At 40.9% G+C, this 25,614-nt stretch overlaps 1 protein-coding gene and 1 pseudogene across 1 annotated transcript in view; both read left to right on the top strand.

Annotated features, from left to right (window-relative positions):
* The window catches only part of SRGAP1 (SLIT-ROBO Rho GTPase activating protein 1), a 285,374-nt gene that overhangs the window by 235,067 nt on the left and 24,693 nt on the right, over positions 1 to 25,614 (top strand). Inside the window, 5 exon segments of the mRNA XM_043564797.1 lie at positions 2,620 to 2,722; positions 6,456 to 6,516; positions 6,799 to 6,876; positions 8,879 to 9,013; positions 21,883 to 21,988. Of these exon segments, the coding sequence (XP_043420732.1) occupies positions 2,620 to 2,722; positions 6,456 to 6,516; positions 6,799 to 6,876; positions 8,879 to 9,013; positions 21,883 to 21,988 (483 nt within the window).
* On the top strand, positions 22,812 to 25,321 carry LOC122473939 (annotated as a pseudogene).

A 25,614-nucleotide genomic window follows, 5' to 3' on the forward strand; every position in this document is an offset into this window, starting at 1 on the left:
CAGACTAGATACGTACATTAACCTCACTCGTGCTTTCTCTCATTCACGAGGGCATCCACCATAGGAGGCCAGATTAAGGAAGCTGTGTGGCAGGCACCAAACCAGAACTGGTCAGATAATCCAAATGTTGAATGGCCTGGTCCTGATTCTCTTCACCTGATGTGTACATGGTGAAGCAGAGCCATCGTGTGCCGGCTTCCTGATGAGCCATGTTGCCACAGAAGTTACTTTGAGAAGCCCTCGGGCAGTTTGTTTTCATCTCAGGTTTCTCACAACAGTAGTGTCTTCACATTTGCCTCATAACTTAGAATCATCAAGAGAGGCCATCTTCGGGCCTGTGGGAGACAACTCAAAAGACATGTCTTCATTTGCCCCAACCAGGAGCCACTCTGCGTGTCTCAGTCATGCAGGAATGACTGTCTAGCCCTACGAGGGGGCTTTGGTTCGAGCTACAAGATTTGCTTGTCCTATGAATCTGCGACCAAACAGAATGAGCCTGTGCTCTTACCCCTTCAGCGTCATCAGCTGCTCCAGATATTACCAAACGTGCATCTCTGTTGGACCCTGTAGTAACCATTTTTTCCAGTTTCAGTAGTTGATGCTCTGATATCTCGGGGCCTTGCTCACCTTGGAGGAACTGCCACTCCCAAGGTTAGCCCATTCGTAGGAATAGTAAAGGTGGTGCTTGCACGTCTGCCTTTTGTATGCCGAGCTGACTCGTCCAGACCCGTAACCCCAACCGCATCCTTTACGGGGCTTTCACATTCAGGGTGACTCTTCCCCTTCCCTAGTGACAGCCAGGTGCCAGACAACTGTTCCCCAGAGCCCGCCAAACTTATTCAAACTAGCCAGTCCTAACCCGTTTACCCTGCCTTGCCCATTCCTTCCCGTGGAAACCTATACCATTGCACGTACTTCCTCTCACTCCCTCTGCCTCCTCACTGACTGCAGTGCTTCCCCACGGACCCCACCCCACCCCATGTAGTAGCATGGCCCCCTCCTCTTGGGAAGTGTGGGAAACACACTATCTTTTCAGTAACCGTTAACCTCTGATCTGTTGGCCTCACTGCACAACGGAATAAAAATAGTCTATATTTAAAACACTTGTAAAATAATGAAAAGAGTGGATGAAACCAGGCACATAAGGTTAAGCTCCTTGATGGGTAGTTGTTTTGGTTTTTATGCCTACGTGATGCTTTCCCCCACGAATGACACAATTCGGTGTGCAGATGAGATTTCAGAAGAGCCAACTGGGGCAGGACGTGACGTGCTGCCTGATAGAAGTTTCCATATTTGTTTCTAGACGCTTGCAAAGACTCCTTGTAACCTGTCAAGCACTTGGGGCTTCAGGTGCTGTTTGCTGCACACCCCATCAGTCCTCTGAGCCCGCCTGCTAGTCGAGTCTTAGAATTTGGCTGTGGAAGGCTGTCAAATTTGCTCCCCTACCTCTCTCTTTTTTTTATATATGAAATTTATTGTCAAATTGGTTTCCATACAACACCCAGTGCTCATCTTTTTTTTTTTTTTTTTAAATGAAATTTATACCCCCACCTCTCTTGATAGATTGGTGTAATGTCTTACAAATCTAGTCAGGCTTCCTCATATTCTTAGGATTTTGTTTCTAAACTGGCCTTTCTGAACTTTAATGAACCAAAAAGGTAATTCTTCCCAGACAGTTGGCAGCATAATGAAGGACTTGACCTGATTTTCAAGTGCGATGTACACCCTCATCTAAGCCTTCCAATTAGGGAGTTAAAATAGGAATGTCGGAAGAAAATTCTTGGGACTATTTTTCCCTGTATTCCATTCAGCACAGCTGAAGAAGCTGAGTCAGGCACTTCTGGCTCGCTTTGCTCTTAAGGAAGAGGAACAGAAGAAGTTCCCTGTCTGCACTACAGGGCAAGACGAGGCGGGGTCTAAATATAGCATGCAGAATGCTGCATGTGTGTATGTTAGAGACCCTAACTTAGCCACCAAGGCAAACAGACTGGAGATGGAGAGAGTCCAGAACAGAATAAGGGGTGCATCCTAATGCTCTACAAATATTTAAGTGATGAGACAGTTTGTTATAAAGAACTAATAATTCATATGAGCCTCTATCTACTGCCTTGAACGAGCATTGAAACCAAACTCATTTTTTCACTTGTGACTCCGTTGATAGTTAACTTTTGCATAAACTAAAACCCCATTAATATCTGAGGAATATTGAAAAGATGCGATATTTTAGTTGTAACTAAAAATAATTACATTTACTTTCTCATACTGGGATTTGTCAAGAGCCCTAATTTTTATGACTCATTGTGTCTTCTGTGTGACCCGTAAGCAAGTGGAGTTTGTAACACTTGGCCAGATAGCTCACGATTCCATTTTTAAACAATCTAGCAAACAAATATCAAATACAGCATATAAGAAAAGAGTACTCTGAATGAATAGTTTGTATGGCTTTTGATCACATAAGTAAAAGTAAGTAAATGGGAAATGGGAAGAACTGTTTTCCCCATGGGTAGGGGTGGGGAGGGAACACAAGAATTCCTGTTTTGTAATTTTGATGTCACCTGTGGGGGTTTCATTTATTGTTTGATTTCTGCCATGCTCAGTAATTATATTCCCTTCCCTTAGGCCTCCAAATGTTCCCCCTAAGCCCCAGAAACACAGGAAGTCCAGACCCCGCTCACAGTATAATGCTAAGTTGTTTAATGGGGATTTGGAAACATTCGTCAAGGTACTGGCACCAGCCATTTGGGTGGCTGATCTCCACGCTTCTTGCCTATAATGGTCTCAGCCTCTCGTAAGAAGAGGCAGGTCATTATGTCCAAGTCTGTCCTGGGGCTCTTTGCTTTCCCAGAAAATCAATATAATATTTCCTGAAGTCAGAGAGGAAAGAATATTTGGTTTGAGTGCCTTCAGAAGAGGAAATAAATGTGGGTAGTATTATGCTGGCAAAAGAGAAAGCCCTCTTTATTTAAAAAAAAAAAAAAAGCCATAGTTTGTGCAAAATGGAAAAGAGCTACCTGATAAAATATTTTGGTCTTGTGTGTGTTTTTATTTAATTTATTTAAATTAGACTTAGTTAACAGACAGTGTAAAATATTTACTCGCACAAATTAGATGGCACAAAATATATTTTTAAAGTACATTGTTAGGGTAGCTCTGAACAGCAAGAGTCTTGATTTCCCATGACTTGAGGAATTCATTATATTGGATAAATTGTAAGACCCTGTGGTCTAGATCTTGTATCTCTGCTGTGTTTACTCTGTCTTCTTTTTCATCCTGTATTTCTGATAATGCTTCTAGCCGAGGACGAAGGAACTCGCACGCGAGACATCAGGTATAGTGCAAAGGGAGGCGAGGGCACAGCCTCTTTTGCTCTTGGTATCATTTTCAAACCATCATCATGCTTGGCTTTAATTAGATTTTTAAGGTCTTTAAAAGAACAATGTTTGCAGTTGGAAATTAGGTTTAAAAACAGGCTTCACTCTTTATAGATTCCTACCTATTTACTATCAAAAGGGATTACAGAAATCAAACACTGATTGAGGAAGAATTGTCTTCTCTAGCAAAACTGGATAAATAGTCTTTACATTACATACTTGTCAGTTGTACCAAATTCAAGTCAAGGGCTCTTGTTAAGGCAAACCAGTGTTAAATACCAAATGCACAGCAATACTGGATTGTGGACCCTCATGTAAATTAGACAAAAAAGAGAAGAGCTTTCTTTTTCGTGGCTAACATTTTACGACAGTTTCAGAAGACTAAACTTACGTAGGAAACTACATCATTACTAACCTCCCCGATAATATGTTACAGATGGCTTAGTTTCTTTAAGACAGATCTTGTATCAAATATGTGCACTAATGGCTAAAAAAATGTGTGTGTGTGCATATGGCATGTACACATGGACAGATACATACATACATACACACACGTACACACAGAGATTAGAAACCTCTGGCTGCCTTAAAACTGAGCTCTTCACCTTGGCATTGAGAAGCCACCGGACAACCTAAATCACAATCACAAACCCACTGCCATAAGCCTCCAAAGAGCCTGATTGGCTCTAATTTAATATAAAATTCTTGTCAAACTTGATTAGCTAGTTTCCCAGCCCGCGGCCTGTAAGCGGGGGCAAATGACATGGAGAGAAGGGCAGATGAGATGAGAGCGCTGAGATGTGCAGAGGAAGGATGGAGGAAAGCTCAAAGAGACAAGTGTGTGATCCCATGGCACTGGATAACACAGTCCAAGAATGACTGCTTAAGGTGATAGGACAACTCCCGTTACATTTTTAAAGAGATTTTTTATTAAGAACAGTTCATAGAACCCGAATTTAGATACTAAAGAAAGAGCAAACCATCTATTATGGGAAATTCACTTCTGTGAGCCCCTTGGTGTCCCAGATGGCATGGAAACAATCTTAGGTCTTAGCAGTAAAACAATGGATACAGAGATCTCTGTGCTTCTGAGACTTGCTCGATCAGTTGACGTCCCCACAATACCACCGTGAGACAACAAGAGCAAACCACTTTTCCTTTTTCCCATGGGAAAATTGAGGCACAAAGGGATTTATTTGAATGATAGATGGAGCACAGCCCATTGTTTCACTTCTTATAAAATATTTTCTACCAACACGTTTGGCATCCATGAAATTAAATTAATACACACAGTTATTTTTTGAACACAAAATTCATTATATCAGAATAGAATACAGATGATCAGCACAAGATTAGCAATTACCTGAGTAAATGTGAAGATGGAAATATTTTTGAATCATATAAAAACTTAAGACATTTTATGGAGAACTCTCTGTGCAAACATTTTTCTTTTAATAACATTTTATTCTTTGTTTATGCTTTCAATACTAAGTTCAGCAGAGGTGCAAACTAATGTTCTCCTTTTATCACTTGCCTTTAAATATTTGTTGTTCTTCTAGAGTACAGTGTTAAATGAATTGTTCATATAAGGGTTACTTCCCTTAAAGCACACATATCTTAAAGAAAAATCCCCTCACATATTCAGTAAGTTTCGATGTAATTACATTGCTATTCTTGAGCCAACTAGTCACACTAAAAAGAGTTTTTATCCTTAAGGACCTTCTCTAAGAAATTAATAGAGTTTACATCCCTAAAACAATTTAACTAATTAGAGAAACTTAATGCAGTCTCCAGAAGTAATTGAAGCATTAACTGGTTTACAGACTGATTAGATGGTCTTAAAACATAAAATAAAACTATTCCTCGAGAAGTGTGTTACCCATTTTAGGAATAATAGTTTAAATTGCTCAGCTGCATTGTCCCCAAGCCTTCCCCTTTTGCTTAATTGGAAAGGTTAGTGGGTTCTGAATTGTTCTAATGTATTAAGACAACCAAATTCTTCTAGTGTTTCAGAATAAAATTCCTCATGAATTAGTACCTGATGTCTGCTAATCATTTTGAATCTCCATGTTTCCTATAAAGATCTAATTCGTAAAAGAGCATAGTCTTTAAAAGTACACAGAAAATAACTCCACAGCCCGTAACCTTCTTTAACTACATGGAGTGCATGGCATTGATACATGTTTAACTGTGACCTCAGCAGCAACTTGATCTCCTCTGTCATCCTGTACATGTTTTTAAAAAGTTCCAGGGTTCACATTTGTTCACTGACTGTAGAGTGAAGAATGCACTGACTGGATTACAAGAAGTGGGGAAAGAAGGCCAAAAAACTGCCCCTTCCTAAGAAAGCAAGATTTAATGGGATGTGCATTTGTGCAGTTTTTTCATAATTCTTAAAACATGTAAAAATAACGATGAAAAATCGATGAGTAAGTTCTGATGCAGACCAAATAAATAGATGACACATTATAATCATCTATAAAGCAATCCTCATATCCTGCATCTGGAAACATATAAGCTTTTTTTCTTTCTTTTTTTTTTTTTTTTTTTAAGTAACTGTTGTCATCCAAATGGTGGCGTACTCTCAGGGATGTCACGGAGAGGATCCCAAAATGGCTGAATGTTTGTGTTTGGTGACCAAGATGGCCGTAAGATGGCCACCTAAGATAGTCCTAAGATGCTAAGGTTAGAATACAGAGAGTTGTTCTTAGGTCCATTAGATTAATTACTTCTAATAACCTTTTAAAAAAATGAATGATTCACATATTCACTTTGATGTGTGAGCCTAAATATAAGGAAAAGAGATGAATTAGCACTGACATCTCCAGATACAACAGAGTAGATTGAAACAGAATTACCTTAAATGTATTTAATTTGGTTTGCTCCAGAACTGAAATCTACCTTTGGTTAAATATAATTTGATTTTTGGCCTTTGTTGAATATTTTAGAGGGGGATGTATTTGGAAATGATCATCTAAAAAGAGTAAAAATCACTCTTTAAGTAGGGTCAAACTGCGAGCTTTATTACTGTGTGTGATTTATGCCTCTCTTTTGTGGTTAAGTGGTTTCCATCTCTTTACCCAGGACTCAGGACAGATTATCCCCCTCATTGTGGAAAGCTGTATTCGGTTCATCAATCTCTATGGTAAGCCCTAAACTATGGAATTCTTTTTTTTTTTTTTTAAGGTTTATTTAAGTGATCTCTACACCCAATGTGGGGCTCAACCTTACAACCCCCAGGTTAAGAGTCACATGCTCCATCAACTGAGCCAGCCAAGCACCTCTGAAATTCTTATTTAAAAAAAAAATAATCAGTGGAAATATTTCAGTGAATGTGCTTTCCGTTAAACATTTGATTACTGGGGAAAGGGGAACCTGGAATCTGTGATGGAAATTTTTCATCCCCTTCCTCTTCTTTTCTCTTTAGGTCTTCAGCATCAGGGGATTTTCAGAGTGTCTGGTTCCCAGGTGGAAGTCAATGATATTAAAAATTCATTTGAGAGAGGTAATTGCCTGTGTGTACCTACAAAGAAACCATGTTAAAAAGCCATCATTTGCCGCAGAGTGAAGTGGCATGCTCATTCTGCGTATGTCCGGAACCTCTCATTTCATTTTGGATGTTGAGATAGGAAGCTGTTTGGAATAGCGGAGAAATGAAGCCAAAATCATAAAATTTTGTAATCAAGTATACAAAAACGTATGAGCTTTATATCCCGGTTTGGGACTGGCATTGGTAATCCTCAGCATGTGTCCAAGGTGGCACGTGAGAGGGTTCTAGAAGAATAGCCCGATAGCCCTGGGCCTACTTGGCAGGCGTTGGAGGTGACTCATCGCAGCTACGTGTCTGTGTCCTTTGTCAGAAATGCTTTCCTCCCTCTTATTACCACCCCCAGACTCCTTCCCTGTGACCTTACGTTTGTTCATAATTGGCTTCAAGTAAATCCTACTGAACTGTTAATCCACACATTATAATTAGCAAAGCTGTAGACTAACGTCAGTGTTAGGCAGACCCAGAATCAAATCACACCCTTTGATTTACTAATCATTTGATTTTGGTCAAGCCACTCATCTCTTCTTTAGGTCTCAGGTTCCTCATCTGCAAGATTCCAACTTGGTGTGGGGATGTGGTATAATCACTGCAAATGCCTAACTCGTTAGTGATGGCTCTTAGTTACTGATGCTCCCCAATCATGATGATTTGGGTCCTGTGGACTCCTGGGTAAATCTGTACCTTCCTTCATCTGTTTGAAAGTCAGGCTGAACATGCAGAGTGGGGGGTATCATGGCCTGGAGACAGGGCTTCTCTCTCTTCAGTCTCATTTCCTTTGTCACAGAGCCCTTGAAAGTTTGAAATCTTGGTGGAAGAGATCAACTTGGCTCCAGATTGTCTTTTCTGTTTTAAGTTCTCTGATACGATGTGTGGAGCAGAACAGCCTTCTCTCTCAGCAGCCACATGCTCCCAGTCTCTTCTATGAACCATGTTCAGCATAAGCTGAAGTGTCTAAAGCGTCACTTTCTGTGCCAGTTACCACAGGCAAAATGCTTTATTATTTTTCCTTGGAAATCCCCCTGGTATTTTGTTACTTGTTTGTGATCTCTTTGGGTGAGGCTTTCTCTCTGTGGGAAAGAAAAAAAAATGGTGAATTTGTGTTCAATCATTTCCCAGAGAAAAAGGAATCCCAGGTCCCTGAAAATAAACTGCCCCAAGAGGCCAAAAAAAAAAAAAAAAAAAAGTTACAACGCAGTGTACAATTTTTGTGAACTTCAGAACAGACCTGTGAATAAAAAATGGAGTTTGACTTAAGGCTGCATGTTATGTTGAGCTTCTCAAGAATTTTATCTCAGTTTAATTCTCAGGGACGTGGAATAGCCAGGCCAGTTATGTAAATTTTAAAACTGCTTACCATAAAGAATGATATAATTTCATATTTGGGATATGTTTTTTAAATTTGTACTTTTTATACAAATCCCTCAGTACTAGTAAGGGTACATTTTCAAATTCCTCTATCTGATTTCAGAATCTCCCACTGCTGAAGGCAGCTTTCAAATGTGCCGTGAACAGCACCGTGCCACTGGGAAATGTTTATATAATTGTAGGCATTCACAATTAGGCGCATCCTATAATATTTCTAATATTGTATCTATATTGTGTCTTTTTCCAGTAGGATAAAAAACACAGAGTGTAGTATTTGAATTCATGTCAAGCTAAGATTAGATTTTAACTATAAGTCCCACAATGTTTTATTTTAAGATATGGGTAACTTGTAAGGGATTATTTGGTAGCCTGAGATTTTTTAAAAAGCTTTATTTTAACCAACTATTTTTAGGTTAATCATGGGTTGGGATATCTAAACCAATTAGTTTAATTTTAGTACTATATAATCTTTCATAAAGTGAAATTAAAAGATACATGTATATATAGAAACATGTGTGAGTACAGAAATATATCTTTATTCAGAGGAAGAAAAAGAAGCACTGTGCATGTAACTGATTTTTTTTTTATATAGGTGAAAACCCTTTGGCTGATGACCAGAGTAACCATGATATTAACTCCGTTGCTGGCGTTCTGAAGCTGTATTTCCGTGGGCTGGAAAACCCCCTCTTTCCTAAGGAAAGATTCAACGATCTGATTTCTTGTATCAGTAAGTGGATTTTTTTTTTAAAAGTCTTTTTGCACCAGAATAGTTTCATTCACCAATTTCCTGGAAAGGCAGCGGCCCCTCTCCGCATATCCTCCCCTAACCACTACCCCTTGACCACCAGATTTTTGAGACCGTTTGTTTTCTTTCTGGATATGATGTGAGTCATCCTCCAGCTGTGGCCTCGCCCTGAGCTGAGTGGGTTTTGCTCCCGAACACCCACCCGCAAGTTCCATAGAGCCCGAGAGCGTCCCACTTAGTGACTGGAATAAAGCAGAAAGGCAGGTGCCAACTGACAGCTAAGGGAGAGGGGGAAGTTGTAACATGGAATGTAACTTCTTTTTGGCTCTTGGTTCTTGGTTTTCTCCACCAATCTTAAGAGTGGAGTAATTTACCCATCTTGGAACATTACGTCGAGAACTAAAGTAAAATGAGATAAATGATCATTAGTACAGTGCAGAGACACCAGGTGGTAATTATCTGTCTGTGGGCATCCCCAGCTAATAGGCGAAGGTGCTGTGGGACTATGAATGATGTATCACACAACTGAGAATCATCAGCAGGTAAACAGCATTACTGTGTTACTCGGGCGGCAGAGGCGGGGTTGGGGGGGTGGGTTGACACTACAGGAAAGGTGAAAATAATGATGCCCGGAATTAGGTGTTAACCATACCGAGTTCTGTACATCTAAAAATGCATGTGGGGGCACCTGGGTGGCTCAGTCGGTTAAGCGGCCGACTTCTGCTCAGGTCATGATCTCGCCATCCGTGAGTTGGAGCCCCGCGTCGGGCTCTGTGCTGACCTCTCAGAACCTGGAGCCTGTTTCGGATTCTGTGTCTCCCTCTCTCTGACCCTCCCCTGTTCATGCTCTGTCTCTCCCTGTCTCAAAAATAAAATGTTAAAAAAAAATTTAATAAAAATAAAAATGCATGTGGCTTTTAATGTTTATCTCTTTTTGAGAGAGTGTGTGTGAGTGGAGAAGGAGCAGAGAGAGAAGGAGAATCCAAAGATGGGGGGCTTGAACTCATGAAACATGAGATCGTGACCTGAACCGAAGTTGGAGGCTTAACCAACTGAGCCACCCAGGCGCCCCACAGGATGCCTTTTTAAAGCTCCAGTTCCCAGGCCAGGGTCTAGAGCTGATTCAAATCCCACAGTGAGGGCCTGCATAAGAATCAAGCTTGCCTCAGGGCGCCTGGGGTGGGGGGCTCAGTTAAACGTCCTACTCTTGGTTTGGCCTCAGGTCATGATCTCACGGTTCTAGTTCAAGTTCAAGCCCCGCATCTGGGCTGTCAGCACAGGGGCTGCTTGGGATTCTCCTTCTCCCTCTCTCTCTGCCCCTCCCCTCCTCATGCGTGTGCTCGCTCGCGCTCTCTCTCTCTCTCTCTCTCTCTCTCTCTCAAAATTAATGAATTAAAAAAAAAAAATCAAGAAACCTTCTTACCCCACCTGCCCAACCCACCCTTTAGTTCGCCCCCCCAGTCCTCAAGTCTTCCTACCATCAGAAACTTTCCCAGCTCATCCCTCCTTCCCCACTCCCAGTGCCAGTGACTTGGCTTCCACTGGGACTGCTGTTAACAGTCTGCCAAGTGGAGTCAGTCCCTACTTCCGGATCCTGCCAACTCTTCCCTCCTACCCACCCCCTCCCCGTGTCATTCTGTCCTTCACACCGTGGCTAGACCCCACAGGGCAGATTTGGTCATATTGTTCCCACCACTCTCGTTTAAAACCTCTTTCAATATTTCCCACCAGAAGATGAGCTCCTTGGTGTGACCATTTCATAGAACTGAGTCATTTCTCTATCTGGTCTCTTTCTGCTTGTCCACACTTCCCTCTGCCACCCCTGGGCTGTGTACTTCATTTATCAACAGCAGCACGCCGCAAGCTGCAGCATTCCGGGCCATCGCCCATCTCCGTGCCTTTGCCCATGCCGTGTGGTCTACTGTCCCTGGTAGCCATGTGACATCTGCTTGAAGGATTGCTGGCCTGGCACCCTCTCAGCATGTCGTCGTTCCCATACCCCCTCGCAGAATTAGTCCCTGTCTCCTCTACTAACGTTCCACTGTGTACATAGGTCTGTCGTTTTTCTTAATGCCCCACATTAGAGTTTTTAACCCCTCCTTCTCTGTGCTACAGAGAGAATTCAGGGAAGAGGTTAAGAATGTAGGCTTTCAACTCAAATAGCCTGGGTTCAAATTGCTCACCAGCTATGTGACCTTAGGCAAGTTTCTTAAGCTCTCTGCATCCCAGATTCATGAGCTATAAAATAGGGAGAATAAGGGTGCCTGAGTGGCTCAGTCAGTTGAGCGTCTAACTCTTGATTTCAGCTCAGGTCACGATCTCACCGTATGTGAGATCGAGCCCCGTGTCAGACTCTGTGCTGACGGTGCGAAGCCTGCTTGGGATTCTCTCTCTGCTCCTCCCCAACTTGTGTGCTCGCGCTCTCTCTCTCTCTCTCTCAAAATAAGTAAACATTTCACAAAAATAAAACAGGGAGAACAGCAGACCACATATCACGGGGCTGAGAAGTAAATGAGCTTATCCGTGTGAGATACCAGGAGGAGTGCCTAGCAAAGAGTATGTTCACTGAAATGCCTACAGTGAGCTGCACAGGCCTGCGAGGTCTTGACAGATTATTCAGTTTTGTAGCCCTAATGCTTGGCATCATTAATTCCAGGTACACAGTAAGTACATCACTCATAGTCGTTGAATGCCACCAAAGTTTCACCGGAATTCTTTTGTCGGCATTCAGGCCTAAAATCCTGGCTCTTGTTGAGGATGAACTCACCAGGCGTAATTCTGTCTCCACCCCCACCTCACACAGCCTGATGTCTTGTGTGGGGTTCAGAACTGTGCCTTGTGTGTCCATTCCAAGGCCCGTACATAGCCTGAGTCACCACAGTAGGCCTATGACCCAGCTGGAAAGAACTGAAAAGGAGGTATCACACTTCTGGAATTCTCCTTTGGCCTTGTTCAGAGACTTTCCTAATATCCTAGCCAGAAAGTTAAATCTGGAAAAATAATCAGCACTCTACAAGGCTCGGTGGTTTTCTAGGTACATACATCTTATCAACATACATGTTTACATGCACCAGTGGGATAAAGTGCGTTGGACTGCCCTGTCAGTTAGTGTTGTAAAATCACTTCATACTTTCGTTGAACAAAAAATATTATTGTGGTTATGAAAACCTGAACTGGGGCACCTGGGTGGCTCAGTCAGTTAAGCATCCAACTTCAGCTCAGGTCATGATCTCATGGTTTGTGGGTTCAAGCCCCGCGTTGGGCTCTGTGCTGACAGCTCGAAATCTGGAGCCTGCTTGGGATTCTATGTCTCCCTCTTTCTCTGCCCTTCTCTCTCTCCTCTCTCTCAAAAATAAACATTAAAAAAAAAAAAAAAAAAGGCAGGAGTCCAGGGTTTGAAGGTTGCTAAGGATGCTAGAGAGTAGTGATGCTGGTTAGTTACAGATTTAACTGTGCTAGTCATTTAGGTAGTACTGTCAATGTTACTTACTGTTAGTGCTAGAGTTACAAAGTTGCATAGGTAATTGAGCAGTGTGTCCCAACCCTACTTTTCCCCAGAAGTCCTGTTATTTTTAGTGCACATTTTTGCAGAATAGGAGGTTTTTCAAGAACGTACAGTGGCACTGTTTATACCAACCCCTTTTCTTCCAACATCTAATCTCTTTAAAAGGAGAGGATTTCTAGCTATTATTGATTTATCTCTAGGCAAGCATTTTTCTCATACCAGTGTGACCCTGATGTATATACCATGTTTTTTTTTTTTTCTGGATTTTCAGTCAATTCTTTCAGAGTGGTATAATATGTCATTCATCATTATATCCTTTCACTGACATTACAGTTTTTGATCATCTGAACCATTGATTAATTGCCTGCAGTGTGCAAAACTTTCTAGGGATTCAAAGATTTGATTTTTGCATTCAAGAGGTTTAAAAAAGTAGTAAGAGAGCTAAGGTATTTACAAATAAATGCAATCTAAGTTAGTATGTAATAGAAGCACAGAGAGAGAGAGAGATCTCATGTAGGTTGATTGTTTATATCCGTGTCATCTTCTCCTGGCATTGCTATAATTGGACTGATTTTTCCTACTAAAGGAATTTCATGTGGTATTTACTTTGTATAGAAAAATCTTCACTTTTCATCTTTTTTAAGAGTTTACATAGCTGTCTGGTTACCTACTACTTTTTGCTTATTTTTTGGAGAATTTGGGGGAAGATTTTTTTTTTTAATGGTGAGTTGTTATTGTGCCATTTTCATGTCCGTAAATACTACATTCTTTGGAAGCTTGCAAATATATGCGGTAAAAGAAAATTGGCATTAGCACGCATGCACGCGCTCTTTTTAATGTGCACTATTCATTCCCCAATTCGCTGCATATTTCTTTTTAAAAATTACTTACCTGAATGAACACCTGGTAGACTCCAGTGCAATCTAAATTTGAAGTGACGTACTTGGTAGTGTCTCAGTTTCTCACCGAGGATTGTTTTTGTTTGTTCGTTTGTTTGTTTTAAACCATGCACTTTGTGAATGGTTTTGTAAATGCTCCAGAGTGTGCCCACACATTCTGGGCAGCTCCTAGAATGGCCATAAACCATGGCCTTGAGATTCCCTAGGGCAGAAGTCCACAGGACTTGCCCTACAAGAGCTATTCAAGCAATTTGTGGTCTTTCCTGGCTGCCTCGGAGCTGGAAAACCAGAGGACACATTTGCCCTTCGTTTTACGTTATGTATTGTTATCCAGGTGACTCCTTGAGCATGAGGAAACCTTTTTAAGGGGGTCTTTTACCTACCACAATACCAACATGTAGTCTTTGAGGCTACTTGACAAGTACACAAAAAGCATGTGAGGGGCGCCTGGGTGGCGCAGTCGGTTAAGCGTCCGACTTCAGCCAGGTCACGATCTCGCGGTCTGGGAGTTCGAGCCCCGCGTCAGGCTCTGGGCTGATGATGGCTCAGAGCCTGGAGCCTGTTTCCGATTCTGTGTCTCCCTCTCTCTCTGCCCCTCCCCCATTCATGCTCTGTCTCTCTCTGTCCCAAAAATAAATAAACGTTGAAAAAAAAAAATTAAAAAAAAAAAAAAAGCATGTGAAACAAAATATTGTCCCACGTAATGCCACTACTCAGAGACTCAATGGTATGTACACATTTTCTTGCATTACCTTCTGCTCTTTTTGTATTCGTGGGCACACACAACTTTTTTTTTTTTTTAAGCCAAAGTGGAACTGAATGATCCATTCTGTTCATAATCAACCTTCTTTTTGACTCTTATTTTTTAAACGCTTATTTATTTTTGAGAGAGTGTGTGTGTGCAAGGCAGGGGAGAGGCAGAGAGAGAGGGAGACAGAGGATCTAAAGCAGGCTCTGAGCTGTCAGCACAGAGACCGACATGGGGCTCGAACTCACAATCCATGAGATCATGACTTGAGCTGAAGTCAGACATGGAACCAACCAAGCCATCCAAACACCCCTTGACTCTTTTATCATACATAATTTCACCTATAAAGCTATAAAAAGATGCAGAAAATTATAATGAACTTCAGTATAAATAATCACCCAACTTGAACAGTTTTCATTTCTTGAACAAAATTATCCCACCCCTACCCCTTCCATCATCCCTCTGACATTACATCACTTCCTCTGTGTGCATGAATATCTGGGAGGTGAACACTCTTCTCTCTTTTTTTTTTTTTAAATATAGCATAGCCATAATACCATTATGATACCTCCAAAAAATAACAGTAATTTCTTAAAATCATCAAATAACCAGCCAGTACATTTTTAAAATAACTGTATTATGCAATTAATATGTGATCACTGTAGAAAAATTAGAAAATAATCTAGGAAAATAAACCAGCTGTGACTCCTCTACATATAAATAATGTAAACCTTTTTGGTATGTTCCCAGTTTTTTTCCTATACGTATACCTATGTGCTTTTTTTTTAAGTTTTTTATACCTATCTACTTTAAAAAAAATTTTTTTTAATGTTTATTTATTTTTGAGACAGAGAGAGACAGAGCATGAATGGGGGAGGGTCAGAGAGAGGGAGACACAGAATCCAAAACAGGCTCCAGGCTCTGAGCCATCAGCCCAGAGCCCGACGCGGGGCTCAAACTCACGGACCGCGAGATCATGACCTGAGCCGAAGTCGGACGCTTAACTGACTGAGCCACCCAGGCGCCCCACCTATCGACTTTTAAAAGCAGCTTACTGAGATATAATTCTCATACCATACAATTCCTTCATTAAGGTGTACAAATTAATGTTTTTTAGTATATTCACAGGATTATACAACCATAACCACAATTTTAAAACATATTTATGACTCCAAAAAGAAACCAGAATTAGCAAACATACCCCATTTACTCATTCCACCCCCAGGACCAGACAACCATGAATCTACCTGCTATAAACGTACCTATTCTGGCCATTTCATATATAAATGGAATTATACAATCTACGGTCTTTGGTGATGGGTTTCATTTACCTAGCGATGTTTTCGAGGTTCACCCATGTTGTGGCATGTATCAGCACTTTATGTTATCACCAAATACAATCGTCCATTGTATGGATATACCACAGACTTTTAATAAAAGGGGATCATACTAAATGACTGCTAATGGATGTGAGATTTCTTTTTGAGATGATGAAAATGTTCTAAAACGGACTGAGATCATGATTGATGAACTGTGAATATACTAAAAACCATTGAACTGTATACCTTTCATATGTGAATTATACATGAATTATATCTCAATATATCTACTTAAAAATGGTACTATATCATTTGCTCTTTAAAAGCTATTTTTCAAATTTAATGATGTTATTTACGTTTTCCTGTGTCAGTAGGTATTTTACAAAGTAAGATTTTAGTGACCACGTAATGGCTTTTATTTAACACATCCTAGTTTTAGAAATTTAGGTTGTTTCCAGTGATTTTGCAATTAAACAAAATACTATGATGAGCCTTTTAGTACATAAATCTATTTGCCCATTTCTAATTGTTTCATGGAAAAAAATCTCTTGTTTTGTCTTCCTCGTTCTCCAGTGTGTGTTTTTGTTGCTGAAAATTCTTTCAGCTTTGTAGCATACGTGATGGTTTCTGTCTGAATTCTAAATTTCTGTTTGATGCCTTATTAGGGGTTCCTTTTACCCTTAAAAATACGGAACAGGCTTAGTATCTGAACTGAATAAGTGAAGCTTCCTAATCTAAGACGGTTTCTTTACTAACCTTGATAATTCAGCAGGAGGAGAAACATTATGTATTTATTTATTTCTACAGTTGTTGCTATTTAGGAGAGAACGTTATGGTTTAATTCACAGAACTCAATCTATTAATGATTAATTAGGAAGATTTGCAAGCATTTCGTTTCTCACCCAGAAGAGCAGCCAGTAACTCATCTCAAGGCTAGGCTAAGATTCATCTAAATGTACTAGAACATCTCTCCGTTTTTCTCTTTCGCTTTCATTCACACACATACACTATTATGTGCACACAGTTGATTGGTACCTTGACAATTTTCAGGACCTGACAGTGAACCTAAAAATGGCATTGGGCTGGGAATTTCACCTTGAATACTGCCTGTTGAGCTGTGGAGCTCAGAAATATTTGTGTACCTGCTCTTCAATAAACCATTTCTGAATATGGCCGTTAATTTCCTTCCCTCTTGTCATACTTGGGGATAAGCTTGCATCTTGCGATTTATTACTTGTTTTCTGACAAACAAATACTTTTGCACATAGCGCACAGAGAACTGGTATGTTCAGAGTAATGGCCATTTGAGCTTTTTGCCATTTTGTCAAGTAACTTGTGTTTTGTGGTGAGTTTTTCACACACATTTACACAGAGCTGTCAAACCCCCATGCTGTGAAGTTGGGATGCTGACATGGGAACCGTGCAGTGCCAGGAAAAGAACATAAATAAGCCTAGGGAGCTCTGAGCCTGTGACCAAGATTGGACAAATGCCACTTTTACCTAATTACATGAGATTCCGAATCGTGGAAACAAAGGCCAGCTTAAAAGAGACCCACACGAAATACTGGTTTTCCTTTCTGACAACTCTTCTGAGGGGACGAAAAGATCCGTCTTTTCACGCAGCAGAAAACAGTGAGAGATCATGAGTCGCTGCGCTCAGAGCCAGCTGGGAATGCACATTAATCAGAGCGTCCGCAGCAACCATAAATTTTGACCTGCTAACTGGACTCGGGAGAGTAAATGAGTCATTTGTGCCAGAGCGAGACTCCTGTAGGATGTGTGCCGTAGGCCTGTTGAGCAACCAGCCAGGTAATATCTGAGTCCTGCTCACAACCAGCACGCTCCGAGGCCTTTGGGACAGATAGATCTGCTGCCACTTCAGGGATGCCAACGATTCCGCTTTGCTTTGATTTACGTTTTCTGTAGTTGCAGAGAACGTACGCCTGCCTCCCGTGATCTTATCCGGCCTTTATGGTGTCACTTTTTTACATGCCTGTAGCTTCTGTCTCCTGAAATCCTTCGTTTGCATCTCATGGTGCCCTCCCCCGATCTATTTTGTTAATTGTGGTAAAATATACATAGCACAAAATGTACCATCTTCTCCGTTTGAAGCATACGGTTCGGTCGTATTAAATACATGTTCCACAGCCATCACCACCGTCCATCTCCAGAACTTTTTCATCCTCCCAAACTGAAGCTCTATACCTGGAAAGCAGTAACTACCCCGCTCCTCCCCCCCCCCCCCCGCCCCCCCAGCCCCTGACAACCACTGTTCTACTTTCTGTCTCTGTGAATCTGACTATTCCAGGTACCTTATGTAAGTAGAACCCTACAGTCTTTGTCTTTTTGTGTCTGGCTTATTTCACTTAAGTTGTCTTCAAGGTTCATCCATGTTGTATCAGAATGTCATTTCTTTTTTTAAGGCTGAGTAATGGTTCGTTGTATATATGTACCACATTTGTTTATCCAGTAATCCATCAATGAACATTTGGGTTATTTCTACCTCTTGGCTATTATGAATAATGCTGCTGTGAGATTGGTATCTAAATACCTGTTCTGTGGAACTGTGGAATTGCTGAATTATACACCTGAAACTAATATTACAGTGTATGGTAACTAACTGGCATGTAAATAACAACTTCTTTAAAAATTAACAAATTAAAAGAAAATTAACCACTCAATGAACAAATACCTGTTTCCCCAGATGTGGTTGTTTTTTTCTGTTTTGTTTTGTTTTGTTTTGTTTTAATTTTTTTTTCAACGTTTTTTATTTATTTTTGGGACAGAGAGAGACAGAGCATGAACGGGGGAGGGGCAGAGAGAGAGGGAGACACAGAATCGGAAACAGGCTCCAGGCTCCGAGCCATCAGCCCAGAGCCCGACGCGGGGCTCGAACCCACGGACCGCGGGATCGTGACCTGGCTGAAGTCGGATGCTTAACCGACTGGGCCACCCAGGCGCCCCATGTTTTTTGGTTTTTTTTTAATAAAGCTTCGAAACTACCTTTAAAGGGTAGGGGAACTAACTTTAGAACTAAGAGATAGAAACCAGAGGATCGTGAATTAAAATTAAGCCTCTTGGAAGTAATTGCCTGTGTCCTCTTCCAGCCTGAAAACAACTTGCCCCCTATGGGATTTGGCAAAGATTAAAGAATAATACATTAAGAATAGTTCCTTTCATTGGGAATGCAAGCTGGTGCAGCCACTCTGGAAAGCAGTATGAAAGTTCCTCAAAAAACTAAAAATAGAATTACCCTCTGACCGAGCAATTGCACTACTAGGCATTTATCCACACGATACAGGTGTGCTGTTTTGAAGGGACAAGTGCACCCCCACGTTTATAGCAGCACTATCAACAATAGCCAAGGTATGGAAAGAGCCCAAATGTGCATCGAGGGATGAATGGATAAAGAAAATGTGGTATATATACACAATGGAGTATTACTCGGCAATCAAAAAGAATGAAATCTTGCCATTTGCAACTACGTGGATGGAACTGGAAGGTATTATGCTAAGTGAAATTAGTCAGAGAAAGACAAAAATCATATGGCTTCACTCATATGAGGACTTTAAGAGACAAAACAGATGAACATAAGGGAAGGGAAACAAAAATAATATAAAAACAGGGAGGGGGACAAAACAGAAGAGACTTATAATTATGGAGAACAAACTGAGGGTTACTGGAGAGGTTGGGGGGGGGGATGGGCTAAATGGGTAAGGGGCACTAAGGAATCTACTCCTGAAATTGTTGCCCTAGATGCTAACTAATTTGGATGTACATTTTTAAAAAAATTTTTTAAGAAAAAAAAATAGTTCTTTCACATTCTTTTTTTGCCTATAAGACCCCAAAACTAGCTCTCCCTGACAGTTGACCTTAACCTTATACTGAGGATTGGCCTAGAGAATCAGTAGACTTAACTCTTGAAACAACCCAGATCCTCAGTAAACAATGGCAGAAGTGTTTGTTGTTGTTTTGTTTTTAATAATAACCATTATATGGCTGGAAAAGAGGGGATGGTATTGCCAGTAAGAAGACCGTTAACAGAATAAGTCATCATTTCAATTTATAATTTGCATAAATATGTTAAACTTTGTTTGGTTTGAGGCATGAATCGAAAGTCACTTATGCATGCAATTTTTTAAGGACCTGAGAATAAATGCTAGGAAATCTCAATATTTAGTTTTAAGATTGGGTCATAAGTGATTTCAAGTCAGGGTTGAGAACCACTGGTTTTAAAGGAATTGGAATGGGAAACTGAATTAGGAAAGTATTATCATGGTCCCAGTTAGAAATAATGAAGACTTCAGTTAGGAAATCAGCAGTGAGATATCCAGAGATAGAAGCAGCAGAACTTATGTCCCACAGAAAATTGAAAAATGAAGTGAAAATACCACCTTCCTAGAAGGGATGGTCCTAACCTCGAGACCAGACACGTTTGCCATTGAAGAGAACCAAGTAGAGGGTCAACCACATTTGTGGGTGGGAGAAGGTCAAAGGTCAAAAACCTAGTAGAAGGAGAGTCTTTTGGCTATCGTGTCAGAAATTAAGGCCTGAGGGGCGCCTGGGTGGCGCAGTCGGTTAAGCGTCCGACTTCAGCCAGGTCACGATCTCGCGGTCCGTGGGTTCGAGCCCCGCGTCGGGCTCTGGGCTGATGGCTCAGAGCCTGGAGCCTGTTTCCGATTCTGTGTCTTCCTCTCTCTCTGCCCCTCTGTCTCTCTCTGTCCCAAAAATAAATTAAAAAACGTTGAAAAAAAAATTAAAAAAAAAAAAAAAAAAGAAATTAAGGCCTGAAAAGAAAAAAACAGCCTGACATTTTTGAGTAGGATATGTGAATACCTCAAGCGTAATTAAGAGTAAATGTAGTAATATGAAATTAGAGTAAACTTCAAAAATGTTTCTGAAATATTCCTTGAGATATTTTTCTCATGGGTGCCTGGGCTGGCTCTGTTGGTAGAGATTGTGATGCTTGATCTTGGGGTCTTGAGTTCAAGCCCCACTTTGGGCATAGAGTGTACTTAATTTAAAAAATAAAAAATAAATATTTTTCTCAAACATATGCTTACTGGATGTGTTCAAAGTTGTACTTTATAAAGAGGCACCTGGCTCAGTTGGTGGTGCGTACAGCTCTTGATCTCAGGGTTGTGGGTTCGAGCCCCACATTAGGTATAGAGATGACTTAAAAACAAAATCTTAAAAAAATATATTGTACTTTAAAGTACGTCGAAATCCAAGAAAGACAACCAGACTTAAACAGAAAATAGGTTTTAGTCCCAGCTCCACCCTTCCAGCCAGGTAACCTGGGGTAAGCCACTTACCCAGTTCTCATTTTCCTAATCCATTAAGTGGGGATGACATCACATGGCTTACCTACTCCCTAGTGTTGTCATCTGCATTAAACTGGATAACAAATGTGAAAATGTAAAATACAGACCATTATGAAAATACTGGATTATTAGTATTTTTTTGCTGCTGTTCACAAGCACTTTAGTATTAAGAAGCTTTAGGCAATTTGTATTTCTAGTAAAGAGGTATATGATAATACTGGGAAGTCCCAGGTACCCCTGTCTTCAGGGAGCTCTCTCAGGGAAAACAGGATAAGGAAATAAAAAACTGTAAACACCATGGTATAAGTTCTGTGAGAGCCAGAATGAAACCACTAATGTATTTTTTTTCTATTTATTTTTAAGATTTTATTTTAAGATTTAATATAAAATATAATTTTAAGTAATCTCTACACCTAACATGAGGCTCGAACTCACAACCCTGAGATTAAGAGTTGCACATTCCACCAACTAAGCCAGCTGGTCACCCCTCAAATCACTAACGTATTTCTAATGCCTAACTCAGTACCTGAAACCTAGTAGGCTCTGCTAAAATACATGTTTGAAAAACTGATGACGTATTATAACACAAGGTAAAAAGTCATATCATTAAAATACTACAATAATTTTGAGGAAGGAGAGATTCAAAGCCTGGTACATTGCCTGAATCATAGTAATAGATAAATAAATATAGGATGAATTATTAAATCATAAGGGAGATATCCCCAAAAGCTACTTTAGTTGACATGAAGCAAAAAGGAGTTGAAACCATATCAGATGCAAAATCTAGAAATAACAGCAAGTGAAAAATTATTTTTAAACCTAGAAGACGCTAAGTTGCTCGAGACCATGGAAATCAGAAAAAACAGTGATGGGTCAAAGGAGACACTCAGAAATGGTGTTACACCAAGCTGATCATGGATTCACTGTCTTGATTACAGTTACGTCCCACCTAGGGCCAAAGGATTGCTTATGGTCGGATATGAAATTTGGTACTCAGTGTTCTACTTTAAATCTAGCAGATGAAAGGCTCCTGACCATGTTCTCTTCTGTCTGTAGGAATAGATAATCTCTATGAGAGGGCGCTTCACATCCGCAAACTCCTCCTGACCTTGCCTAGGTCCGTCCTTATCGTGATGAGGTACCTCTTTGCCTTCCTCAATCAGTAAGTACCCTAATGCTCTGCCAAAATGCCTGTCTTCCATTCCGTTTGCACTGCTCTGAATTCTGTTTTTGTTCTTGGATTCTGTAAAATGTACATTAGGTCCCATTTATCAGCAGAGTCGAAGAGGAGATGATTAAATGTAGACCAAAGTTATGTTTTTCCTCAGCAGATCAAGGTCATTGCATGATAGATGAAAGATGCAGAAACTGTGGCCTTACATGCAAAAATATACAAATATTACTAAAAAGAACGCTTGTTCAGTGAAATACATGTTTTTCCAACTTCCATCCAAAGCTAATGTCATGAATGTTTTTGTCAAAATGATGCAACCCACCTGCTCACTGCAGAAAATGTCTGGGATTTTTGATGTTGTAGTCAAGGGAGGAGTGCAACTATAGGTGCAAATTATATACAGATCCAAGAAAGAGTGTCTGCAAATTCAATATAATGAGACTCGTCAAGAAGAAGATACTTCTGTAAGTCTCTAAAACAATGTCACAGAACCCTTAAGATAATCACTGCCTTATTTTCAAAGAAACTTTATTGTTGGCACAAAAACAGACACATAGACCAATGGAATAGAATAGAAACCCCAGAACTAGACCCACAAACGTATGGCCAACTCATCTTTGACAAAGCAGGAAAGAACATCCAATGGAAAAAAGACAGCCTCTTTAACAAATGGTGCTGGGAGAACTGGACAGCAACATGCAGAAGGTTGAAACTAGACCACTTTCTCACACCATTCACAAAAATAAACTCAAAATGGATAAAGGACCTAAATGTGAGACAGGAAACCATCAAAACCTTAGAGGAGAAAGAAACTTTATTGTTATAATTTAGGCAACTGGATTTTCATTTGCATTACTTTATAATAACAAAAATGGGGCCCATTATAAGACTATCTTCCTCAAGTCATATCTGAGAGTCCCCTTGGTATTCAATGATGGAAGGGGAGTAAGCTCAGGGAAATGCCTTCTCCATGTGGCACGGATTCTCCCTTCCTAAAATTAGGATATGTTCTCTACTTCATTAGACGTTTAAAGTTCTCAGAAGCCATGAGGACTTACTACAATCCTGCTAACCATTTCTGAAATCATACCCAGTCAGATTGACCCTGGAAACCAAGTATCATGGGGAAATGCTTGCAAGGAAGTAAAATATGCACAAGTGGCAGTAGGAACCCATTTGTACAGAAGTCGCCACTGGAAATAAGCAGTATCTAGAGAGATGGATATACACTATGTGTAGGTTAAATAGATGGCTATAAATTTTGCCTTTAAATAAGCCTAGTTACCCAGGCAGCTTTAAAAATCTGAAGGCTTGCTGACTATGGCAGGCAAGCTCGCGGGCTCCAAACCTCTGAGCGGGCTGCTGAGCAGCCTTGCCTAGAAAGATTTCCACGGGCACCAGGACATCACGGAGTTGCTGCTGCGGAACCGACTCTATGTGGAGGCATCACCTGAAGAGCTCTGCCCCTTTCTGGCAAAGATGAGGGGGATTCGTAGGTCTGTTGCATCTGTAGACAACCAACTGGAGGCATTCTTGACTGCTTAAACCAAAAAGCAAGGCGGGGTCACATCTCAACAAGCTGCTGTCATTTACAAGCTCTGGAAGAGCCTAAGACAAAAATTCAAGAGAGCTTCATGAACCAGAGCCTGTTGGACAGTGGGCTTCGGGGCCTGAACGAGAGAGTTGATGGCAAATCACATCCAAGGCACTCAACTCAAATATGCACCCCTGTTGTTATAATGAAGCTGGAAATAGGGAAACGTGGACAGGAGCCTGAATTTCTATGAATTCAGGAATTTGACCTGCATTGCTGAAAATGGAATTGTTGAAGCAAAGGTGTTCATGATCCATCCCCAGTGACCTTGGGTCGGGTGTGTGTGTGTGTGTGTGTGTGTGTGTGTGTGTGTGTGTGTGTGTAAATCTTACTCCCTCATTAGTATTAAATCCTCAAATTCATAAAAAACAAAAATCTGGAGGCTTGCTGTCTTCACCTTTAATTGCTTCACTTCCCCCAGTATGAAGTGCCTTTTGCATTGCCGCTGGCCCTCTGCATGCTGTCCCCACCGAATTTTCCAGACACACCTGAGCAAAACCCACCATGAACCAAAAAACCACAGTAGACTAGGAAAGCAGACCATAAATCAAGAAAGTTCTCAAAACCAGGGGCGCCTGGGTGGTTCATTTGGTTAAGCATCCAACTCTTGTTTTCGGCTTAGGTCGTGATCTCGTGGTTCATGAGTTCGAGCCCCTGCATCAGGCTCCGTGATGACAGTGCAGAGCCTGCCAGGGATTTTCTCTCTCTCTCTTTCTCTCTCTCCCTCTCTCTCTGCCCCTCCCCACTTGCTCTCTCAGTCTCTTTCTCAAAAATAAGTAAACTTTAAAAAAACTTTTTTAAAAGAAAGTTCTCAAAACCCGACTCGAACTCACCATGTATCTCAACAGAACAGCAAATGTGCCAGGAGTCAGCCGGCTGGCATTGCTTTCAGCATGTCTGCCCAAAGATGCCCCCGGCTTGCTACACCTGCCTTCATGCAGAGACCAGCCTCAGCCTCTAGGATAGGACGCGTGGGACAGGAATTTTGAGAAAAGAAATAACCTATTCTCTTTTAATTGTGAAGTTGAAACCTGGATATCACATTTTTATATGAAGATTTTGCTCTTCAAGCCAGCACTAAATGAAAGACCCAGAAAGATGAATTGCGACTCTCCCTGTTGAGCTTACTTGTGTCTTTTGAAAATTAGACCATTCTTACTCTGAATCTCACTTGTCCTCTGTGCATCCGTTTTCCAGATGATCTGTAACATGACCGTCCCCTTTATTGTGAACTTTTTTTAAAGACTGTCTGCTTGAGAAATGGCAGAAGGGAAAGACATATGTTAGCTGAGGAGATAATGCTTTTGTATTTTCGACTTTCTAGGCTATCAGTTCCAAAAAAGGGCAAAGTATCAGGTCATGTGGTATTTCAATGTCTTTGTGTCTGTCACCATCCCACAAATGTGGCTGAGTCTCTTTTTTCCTTCTTGCATTTGTCATCTGTTCACCTGGATTTTATATGTCCTTTCAAGATTGACATTTTCTTCACAAAAAGATAATGTCTCTAGCTTCTCCCTAGAACAACACTTTGTGCACATGTTAGAGTAAAAAAGAGCAGACTTATTTTGAGGCCCTTGTGGAAAATACCTCACAGATACCCATGGGGTTGAATTTAGAAATTAGTTTGAGGCAACCAGAAATCTCCCCAAAGTTTGTCGTTTGCCAGCTTTAAAAGGAATGAGAGAACTGGGGATTCTTTTCCCCTTCTCTTGCACTTAACAGTGTCTCTTCTGGGGCGCCTGGGTGGCGCAGTCGGTTAAGCGTCCGACTTCAGCCAGGTCAAGATCTCGCGGTCCGTGAGTTCGAGCCCCGCGTCAGGCTCTGGGCTGATGGCTCAGAGCCTGGAGCCTGTTTCCGAGTCTGTGTCTCCCTCTCTCTCTGCCCCTCCCCCGTTCATGCTCTGTCTCTCTCTGTCCCCAAAAAAATAAATAAACGTTGAAAAAAAAATTAAAAAAAAAAAAACAAAACAGTGTCTCTTCTGACATTGACAGGGTAGTGTTGGTGGTCTTACCCAAAAACA

Source organism: Prionailurus bengalensis, chromosome B4, assembly GCF_016509475.1.
Source record: "Prionailurus bengalensis isolate Pbe53 chromosome B4, Fcat_Pben_1.1_paternal_pri, whole genome shotgun sequence".
Taxonomy (NCBI): Eukaryota; Metazoa; Chordata; class Mammalia; order Carnivora; family Felidae; genus Prionailurus; species Prionailurus bengalensis.